The 10,022-nt window shown below is 37.6% G+C and overlaps 1 protein-coding gene across 1 annotated transcript; it reads left to right on the top strand.

Annotated features, from left to right (window-relative positions):
* The first annotated feature begins 385 nt into the window (after positions 1–385).
* LOC134586209 (HUWE1-associated protein modifying stress responses-like) lies at positions 386–1,024 on the top strand. Its single transcript, XM_063441704.1, has one exon. It carries the CDS (start codon positions 386–388, stop codon positions 1,022–1,024), a length of 639 nt encoding a protein of 212 aa, XP_063297774.1.
* Positions 1,025–10,022: the final 8,998 nt, after the last annotated feature.

The following is a 10,022-nucleotide window of genomic DNA, read 5'->3' on the forward strand; positions in this document are numbered from 1 at the left end:
ACCCTGATCCTTGGCTCACTGTGAAAGAAAATTGTTTAAAAATAAAATTTACAAAAATATAACCGGATAGAAGACATATCAATAATTAGATATTCTAAGTATATCAAAGTCAAAGCTTAAGGTAAAACTCCTTTTTATTCAGCGAAAGTCCACAATGAGATGTGGAGACACTCTGGGGTACGTGTTTCTATTACAGAAACTGTTTATTTGGTTTGACAGAATTCTAAATCCGTTTCCATGACATATAGAATGTTTAGGTCAACTGCCATTATTGCCTCAGAAGCACACACTGTATTTAGTGACAGCTTCAATAGTAAGCATATTTATGTTAAAGAAGCTGAAACAAAAAAATCCCTCACATTTATTAACAGTCTGCTTATAACTAATGAACAATAAAAGGAAGAATAGGAAAGGTGAGATCTGGAAGCAAAGACCCAGGCCGTATTTCACTAAATGGGAGGAGCGTTGTTTGAGGAAGGCACAACAGAAAGAGCAGAAACCAGAATGGAAGGCCGAGCAGAGTAAGCAAAAACTCTGGCCCCACCTAAAGAGGTTAGCCACAGCAGTGGGGAAACTTTATGAACAAGGACTTTATAGACAACAAGGGCTGTGTCTGTGGATCCCATTCCAGGATGCTGCTAATTCTCTCTCCAGTCTTTACAAAGAAAGTATGGATGCTCATCAACAATGCTTTGGCTTAGGATCTGAAATAGGACATCAAAGGCTCAATAAAGAACTGTTAGCCTGGGTAAATCAATGTCAACCTACTATTATGAAAGAAGATTTAATAAGAGTTCTACTTGAAAAAGTACCATCTCCAAGGAGCTCACATGATCCACCACATATGGCTGATGAATCATCCGTAGCAGCATCTCTCCACAGTTTATTAAATGGCAGAATGGCAAGCATGAGTACTCACTCTACCATCCCAGCATCTAGCAGCAGGTTGCAAAAGCGCACCTTGGCACAGTGCTGCGATCTATTTACAGATTTACCACCCTGTAAACGAAAGAGACTGATTTGACTACATTTCAACTGTTTTTAGATAATGATTGTTTTAAAAGATGTATGTATTGATATAAATAAATAATTTTAAAGGATAAATCTTATGTTTTGTTGTGTATTTTGTGAGGTAGTAAATGAGAGTAAATTAATTTTTATTTCAAAGTTTGGTATTTTATAATATGTAAATCACATAAGAAAAAAATTTAGACAACCTCTCTTTTGGTCCTCATTCTGTGTAACGCAATATGCATCCTATACAAGGAATAACATTTATACTTTATTAGTCTATTGTCATTGCAAAGCTAGATAATTTTTTTTAAATTGATTGTAACTCATCATTCATGACATATCTGATAATTCCTTAAGATGAACCTTTTGAACTGTGAGGTCCTCAATATCACCACCCTGACAGAAGAATATGATCATCTGGAACCCAAATTCCCATTCCGCTGGTGCACAGAAAAAAATGAAGTTTCTAAGTACCTGGGTGACGGCTGACCCACTCGATCTCTACCATGCTAACTTCCTGCCTCTAGTACGCAACACCTTTGAAGACCTCAAGCAGGGGTCATACCCATATATATCCTGGTTCGGACGCATTGCAGTTCTAAAGATGAATGTTCTGCCGCAAACATAAATAAATTATGTTAAAGGACAAATCTTGTGTTTTGTTGTGTATTTTGTGAAGTAGTAAATGAGTGTGAATTACTTTTTATTTCAACATTTAGTATTTTATAATAGGGAAATCACATAAGAAAAAAAAAAAAACTCTCTTTAGTCCTCATTCTGTTTGATGCAATGTGCATCCTATATAAGGGATAACATTTATACTTTATTAGTCTATTGTCATTGCAAAGCTAGATCATTTTTTTTAAAATTGATATTGGATCGTACAGCTGACTGATCTCCGGTTTGCCACACTCTATGGAACTGGAAGGCACTTAGAGGCCTGAATCCTATCTCCCCTTAACCGAGTCTCCTGATACCTCTGCAACATAACAAAAACCTGGGGGGGAGGGTTACCTTCCCGTGCATGGGCCTTTATAGACAGAAACTTGTTCATCTCTATTCGCATGCAACACTTCCTGTCAATCTCACAGGCCAGCCCCCTAAGGCAGGACATCCAGAGTAAAGGGTAGTGCAAGCACAGCTAATGCTTTATGGGGACAGTTCCCTGGCATCCCAGAGTGGAACACCAGGGAATAAAGTCAGGGCTCTCGTGTCATGTAATATTTCCTGAAAACAGAATCACCATCTTCACACACCCTTGCCAAGTTTTGGAGAAAATGCAAGGCTGAATTAATAACTATCCCACTGCAGGTTATTTTTTAATGGCAAATAGACTGATCTTCAATGATGCATTTTGGGGCATTTTAGTAGCTCACACATTTAAATTGCTCCACAAAATATAAAAAAAGCTTTTTACTTGCTTTTTTCCAGTGCCAAGTTCCACTCCCTCAGCGCTGTTCAAGGCCGGATTTAGGGTTGTGCGAGATGGACAACCGAATTTAATAAAGCCCCTCTACAAACACTACATTCTAATACACACACTATACATGGATGGGGGGCTGTAAGGTCGTCCCTGGCGCTGCTCATATCCCCACCTTCCATTGCCATTGGGGACATGATGCACATGTGCATCCAAGCTCGCATCCATGCTTCCCCATAGGAAAGCATTGTATACAATGCTTTTCTATGAGCTTCCATGTCATGTGACTGAATTTTATGCAGTGGGTGCAGCAGAAGCACCTCTAGTGCCTGTCAGGAGGACAGCCACTAAATATTTATTTAACCCTGCAGTGTAAATATTACACTAAAAAAGGTTTAAACTGACAAGACCACTGCACCCAGACCATGTTATTGAGAGGAAATATAGCCCATGGAGCAGCACAGCTTAGTGGAATAGGGCGTGTCAGAGCTAGAAGGCGGGCATTCATAGTTAGTGTGTTTGGATTGGCTAGCAATCTGGGATGGGCAGGCAGATACATATAGGGCAGCCATCTTATAATTGTCCCATTCTAATGCTTTCTCACAGACCTTGTTGTTGCCGCCCCTCCCACCCTCCCTGATTTTGGTTAGGTTTGGAGTTATCCTCCATCTGGTCACAGCACCTGGATAGGTAAATTGGGGGCGTGGAATGGGTTGTTATTATGGATTGAATTAATTATGTGTCTGGCAATTTAAACAAAAATAAAACAAACAAAAAGAAAAGATAAAACAATACAAAAAGATTGGGGGCTGTGGGTGCAGCCCTACCCCATCTTTTTGTATTGTTTTATCTATTTGTTGAAGGATTTGAGCGGTATCCATCGTTTGGGTTGCTGCCCATTTACATATTGTCTGTTAATTAGCGCTGATTTCCTGTTGTATTTTGTAAAACAAAAAGAAAAGCCTTGCTCTTCTGAGCACTAACTCCTCTAACTGCTTTTGGGCGGCTTACCCGCTTCCAACCATATAAAATACACATTTTTGCACAGATCTTTTTTTTTCCAAATAAATGTTTCCTTTCTCCTTCAGAACACAAAGACTCTTGTAGGGAGAAATGCAGTCTCGCACACTGCTTGTCCGTCTCCCTGTGAATACCTGACAGGGAAATTTTATAGCAGTCCTGTGCTAATCATTGCCAACAGGTGAGCAGCTATGTGATCCAGAACTCCTGGATTGGATTGCTCACCTGCTGTGCTGTATATAAACTGTGGAATGGAACACTGGCCCTCCCTTCACTCCAAATGCTCCACCCCCGGAATCCATATTAAATTGCAAAATTGTTCTGACTAAAACAGACAGACCTTCTTCCTGGAGCTATTAATATTCCAATACCATTGGAGAAATATACTCTCCATCTATAACAATGCCTTGCACTCTGTCACACATCCTCCCCCTCAGCTCAAACAGAGTGGGGTGAGCGACCATTGTCATAAGGGTATGTTTTCGTGAAAATTTTTATAGCACATGATGGACTCTCTTCATGCGCTGCACATTTTGAAACATCCCGAAAGATACAATACAGATGGTATATGGTACCAACCCATCTTAGATCAATTTACCCGGAAACAGAAAACATATGCTGGAGGTGCCATTTACATAAAGGTACCATGCTGCACATGTGGTGGTCATGTGATAAGGTAAATACTCTCTGGAAAGATATAGAATTAGTAGCTCAGGAAGTTACATCTTATAAGATTGAACACACACCGAAGATGATACTCCTTAAAGTCCTTCCAGGAAACATAGACAAAGTCTCACGGAAAATCATATTTCTTCTCTTATCAACAACAGCAACACTAATAGCCAGAAATTGGAAATCTTCAAACTTGCCATCTTAACAAGAAATAAAAAAATTAATTACCACTACAGTGGACTATGAAATTATCATGTGGAATCAGACAAAAATAGGAAAATTAAGCCATAAAGTGGCAGACTTATTTTCAATAACCTCCTTATTAATTATTAAATGTGAAAAGTGAAAAGATATTGGATCAGAATCAAAATCCAACTAACCAATAATTAACAAAACAAATGTATATCGGCACAGAGATTTTATTTTTCTTTACCCCTACTTCAATACTCCCCTTTTCCTTGTTTCTCCCCTCTTTTTATCTATTTATTTATTTCCCCTTTTCCCTACTAGGGACCCAAATGGATTTATGATTTAAATATATTCAATATTAGAACTAGATAGTAGCTCAATAAAATAAATATACTGAATATAAGATAAGTTAAACCTTAAGATAAATATCAAATAGACATTATTCTAATTTGAACACTATATAGAGGTAATTTACATAATATGTAAAAAAAAAAAAAAAGTGAATGTATGTTAACTCAACCCCCTCTCTTTCCCTTTTTTCTTTCTGTACCCCTTTTATTGAATAAAAAAAAATGAATAAAATTCCAATTGAAAGGAAAACAAAAATAGCTGCTTGTGCCAGGAGCACACATATTCTAAACTCCCAACTGGCATTGTCTCTAAAAAAAAGTCGTTGAGGAGCCAACTCGAGGCCATACTAGATTTAGTGTTAACAAATGGAGATTTGGTATCCGATATTACTGTAGGTAAAAGTTTAGGATCCAGTGATCATCAGTCAGTGTGGTTTAATATAAGAACAGTAACTGAGTCACACCACACAAAAACAAAAGTTTTAGACTTTAAAAAAACAGACTTTTCTAAAATTAGAATATGTGTAAAGGAGCCATTATCAGACTGGAGCAATTTAAATGGAGTCCAAGAGAAATGGGATTATTTAAAAGTTGCACTGCTGAAGGCAACAGAAAATTGCATTAGGCTTGTCAATAAAAGCAAAAAATTCAATAAACCACTGTGGTACTCCGCAGATGTGGCCAAAATAGTAAAAAACAAAAAGTTAGCATTTTGTAATTATAAAAAAACCTAGAGTGAGGAAGACAGAATGATCTATAAGATTAGGCAGAAAGAGGCTAAGCAAGTTATAAGAGCTTCCAAATCACACACAGAAGAGAAAATAGCACAGTCAGTAAAAAAAGGGGACAAAACATTTTTTTAGATACATAATGAGAAAAGGAAAGTAAAACAAGGATTAGTTAGATTAAAAACAAAAGAAGGAAGGTATGAAGAAGAGGATAAAAGTCTAGCTGACTGCCTCAATTAATATTTTTGTTCAGTATTTACAGATGAAAATGAAGGAAAAGGACCTCAGTTAGTAAAAAGAACAAATTAGTAATTTAGTACATGTGAGTTTACAGAGGAAGAGGTTATATTTCAACTGTCAAAAGTAAAGACAAATAAGTCAATGGGACCTGATGGAATACACCCAAAGTTATTAAAAGAGCTTAGTGGTGTACTAGCAAAACCATTAACAGATTTTTGTAACCAATCATTGTTAACAGGAGTAGTCCCAGAAGATTGGAAGTTAGCGAATGTTTTGCCCATTCACAAGAAAGGTAGTAGGGAGGAGTCGGGCAACTATAGGCCAGTAAGCCTTACTTCAGTAGTGGGGAAAGTAATGGAAACCATGTTAAAGGATAGGATTGTTGAACATCTAAAAACACATGGATTGCAAGATCAGAGACAACATGGGTTTACTCAGGGAGATCATGCCAAACTAATCGTATAGATTTTTTTGATTGGGTAACTAAAATAATAGATCAGGGTGGTGCAGTAGACATTGCTTACCTAGATTTCAGTAAGGCTTTTGACACTGTTGCACATAGAAGGCTTATCAATAAATTGCAATCTTTAAGTTTGGATTCCAATATTGTTGAATGAGTAAGGGGGTAAGGCAGTGGCTGAGTGACTGGCAACAGAGGGTTGTAGTCAATGGAGTATATTCAAAGCTTGGGCTTGTCACCAGTGGGGTACCTCAGGGATCTGTACTTGGACCCATTCTCTTTAATGTTTTTATTAGTGATATTGCAGAAGATCTTGATGGTAAGGTATGTATTTTTGCTGATGATACTAAGATATGTAACAGGGTTGATGTCCCAGGAGGGATAAGCCAAATGGCAAATGATTTAGGTAAACTAGAAAAATGGTCAGAATTGTGGCAACTGACATTTAATGTGGATAAGTGCAAGATAATGCATCTTGGTCGTAAAAACCCAAGGGCAGAGTACAGAATATTTGATAGAGTCCTAACCTCAACATCTGAGGAAAGGGATTTAGGGATGATTATTTCTGATGACTGAAACGTAGGCAGACAATGTAATAGAGCAGCAGGAAATGCTAGCAGAATGCTTGGTTGTATAGGGAGAGGTATTAGCAGTAGAAAGAGGGAAGTGCTCATGCCATTGTACAGAACACTGGTGAGACCTCACTTGGAGTATTGTACGCAGTACTGGAGACTATATCTTCAGAAGGATATTGATACTTTAGAGAGAGTTCAGAGAAGGGCAACTAAACTGGTTCATGGATTGCAGGATAAAACTTACCAGGAAAGGAAAAGGACCTTAACATGTATAGCTTGGAGGAAAGACAAGACAGGGGGGATATGATAGAAACATTTAAATACATAAAGGGAATCAACACAGTAAAGGAGGAGACCATATTTAAAAAAAAAAAAAAACTACCACAACAAGAGGACATAGTCTTAAATTAGAGGGGCAAAGGTTTAAAAATAATACCAGGAAGTATTACTTTACTGAGAGGGTAGTGGATGCATGGAATAGCCTTCCAGCTGAAGCGGTAGAGGTTAACACAGTAAAGGAGTTTAAGCATGCGTGGGATAGGCATAAGGCTATCCTAACTATAAGATAAGGCTAGGGACTAATGAAAGTATTTAGAAAATTGGGAAGACTAGATGGGCCGAATGGTTCTTATCTGCCGTCACATTCTATGTTTCTAAGCATAGCTTTTAGGGTTTTATTGCATCTCTCCACCAAACCATCTGTTTGTGGGTGATATACTGAGGTTTTCAGCTGCTTTATATGAAGGAGATTGCATAATTCTTTTGTGACTCAGGACATAAATGAAGTTCCATGATCTGTCAGTATTTCCTTGGGAATCCCAACCCTATTGAACATCAATATAACTTCCTTTGCAATAGCTTTTGCTGAAGTTGTATGCATAGGTATTGCCTCAGGGTAACGAGTAGCATAGTCTACTTTTACGAATATGTACTGGTGTCCTCTAGCAGATTTTATAAGAGGGCCCACAAAATCCATACCAATGCGTTAAAATGGAACCTCTATAATGGGCAAGGGTACTAAGGGACTACGATATGTTGTAAGAGGGGCAGTTAATTGGCAATCAGGACAGGATGAACAATAACATGTCATTTACACCATTACACCTGGCCAATAAAACCTCCTGAGAATTCTCTTTCTTGTCCCAGTGTCACCAAGTATCCCTATGTCTCCCAGTGTCCCCAAGTCTGTGCAGCTTTAAAATTACCTGGGTTTACCTCTAGGTCAGTCAGTTCTAGAACATAAAAGAAATAAGAGATAAAGTGGCGCAAATAAGAGAGAGAATCGCTAGTGCTGCTAAAAAAAACAAGTGCAGTGTCACTCTTTACAAATAAAACTGTGATTAAAAACAAAGTGATTAGCGCACATAGATATCTGTAGTTTACCTTTAGAACAAGGGTTCTTTAGTGAATATTATGGTAGAGTTTCTTTTCCCTGTGTCATAATAAATATAAAATAAATACACAGAGTGTAACTTGTATTGAACATATATTGATAAGTAGAAATAATCAGAAAACTCACACTTTTAAGAGCCTAATAGAAGTTGGCTCAGGACTTATTGGTCATATCATCTCATTGGAGAGATATTAGATGAATTTGCAGCAGTCACACTCACAGGAACTCAATGTCGCTTTAAAACAGGAACTCCAGAGTCCAAAGTGGATATTTAAAAGTATTTAACACTAAATTCTAAAATAGCAAGTTGAAGAACAACGGGTTTCGACCTATAAAAGGTCTTCCTCAGGTGAAGATATGTCATAAGATAAACATACATTCTTTTATACATATTATAACTAATTTTAAAATCAGCTCACATGTGGAGAAAGGGCTTAACATTCCCTCCCACTCTAAAATATGGTCTGGACTGGATATGGCTTGCCATCCCCAATATGGCAGCATATCCAGTTTCGGACAGAGTTCCTCACCCACCCCAACATGTCTGTTCTTTAATTTTCTTTGTTCCTTCTAGCGATCTGTTGCGTCACTTCCGGTGACGTACTTCCGGTATTGCGTGTGGTTGTCACTTCCGATGACTCTTTTCGGAAGCTCGGTCTGTTGTTTCTCCCGACTGAGGGAGGAGATGGCAAATCTCTGGTTCCATTTTTGAAAAGGGCATATTCACCCATAGTTCATATTAGATAGCATAAAACCAATCGAAAAATAGTAAGAGAAATATATATATATGTATTAGTAAGATACATTAGTAGAAGTACTTACAATAAGAAAAAAATATAAAAGAATAGACATAAAAAAGATATAGCATATAAACACACACTATAAACACATAAAATAAAGTGTGTTTTAAAACCAATAATACAAGAGAGGGTGGCTTGATCGTAAAGGGGAGGATAAGGACAATAAAATATTGGAGTCTTATAGAATACAGTTGATCTCAAAATCTATATTCAGACCATGTTAGGGTTTGCATTTGAAAATCCATTTTGCCTCCTGGGTACTCAATTTGTTTGCTATATCTCCTCCTCTCCAATGTATATTCACCTTTTCTATTGCAAAAAAATTCCAACATTTTTGGATCTGATCCATGATTTTTTAAAAAGTGTTTTGACATACTGTGGTTAATGAATCCTTTTTTAATGTTCCTGATATGTTCACCAATTCTGGTTTTAATCGGTCTGGATGTTTTACCTATATATTGGTACCCGCTCGTACATTTCAATAAATAAATGACATTATTTGTATGACAAGTAATAAGTGATCTGATTTTGTATTAAAATTAAAAACTAAACGCTATTACATTCTTATTAGATGAATTTTAATTTTTACATGCATTGCACATGCCACAGTGGAAAAAAACACTTTGTGTTTGTGTCCAATTAGTAAAAAAAAAAATGTTAGTTATTCACCGAGGAACTCTTATTTCATCTTCCTGTTTCAGTATATGCCAATTCTTTTAATTGTACCCACATTGTTTTATGTGTTTTCTTCAATGTGTTTTTCTGTGTTTTCTAATGTGTTTCTTCAATGTAACCGTTTACATCTACATGTTTAACCCCTTAAGGACGGTGGGCGTTCTATGCTGTCCTTAGGGAACCAGCTCTAAACGCCGGAGGGCGTCATAGAACACCCAAACCGTCCTTTCTACTTACCCGGTCACCGGCGATCGCGGTATGGGGACTTACCTGGGAGCCCAGGGAGTCCCCCTTCGTCCTCTTTGGCCCCCCTGGGTCATGTGATCGCGGGGTCCTTGTGAGGACCTTGCAATCACATGGACGGCATAGCCGTCCACTGCAATGCCAGCAGGGGGAGTGTCTGTAATTACAGGTACTCCCCCTGCTGCCTGGAAATAGTAAAAAAATAAAGTTAATAACAGTTTAGAATAAAATATATACATACAT

The sequence above is a fragment of the Pelobates fuscus genome, chromosome 2 (genome assembly GCF_036172605.1).
Source record: "Pelobates fuscus isolate aPelFus1 chromosome 2, aPelFus1.pri, whole genome shotgun sequence".
In the NCBI taxonomy this organism is placed as follows: Eukaryota; Metazoa; Chordata; class Amphibia; order Anura; family Pelobatidae; genus Pelobates; species Pelobates fuscus.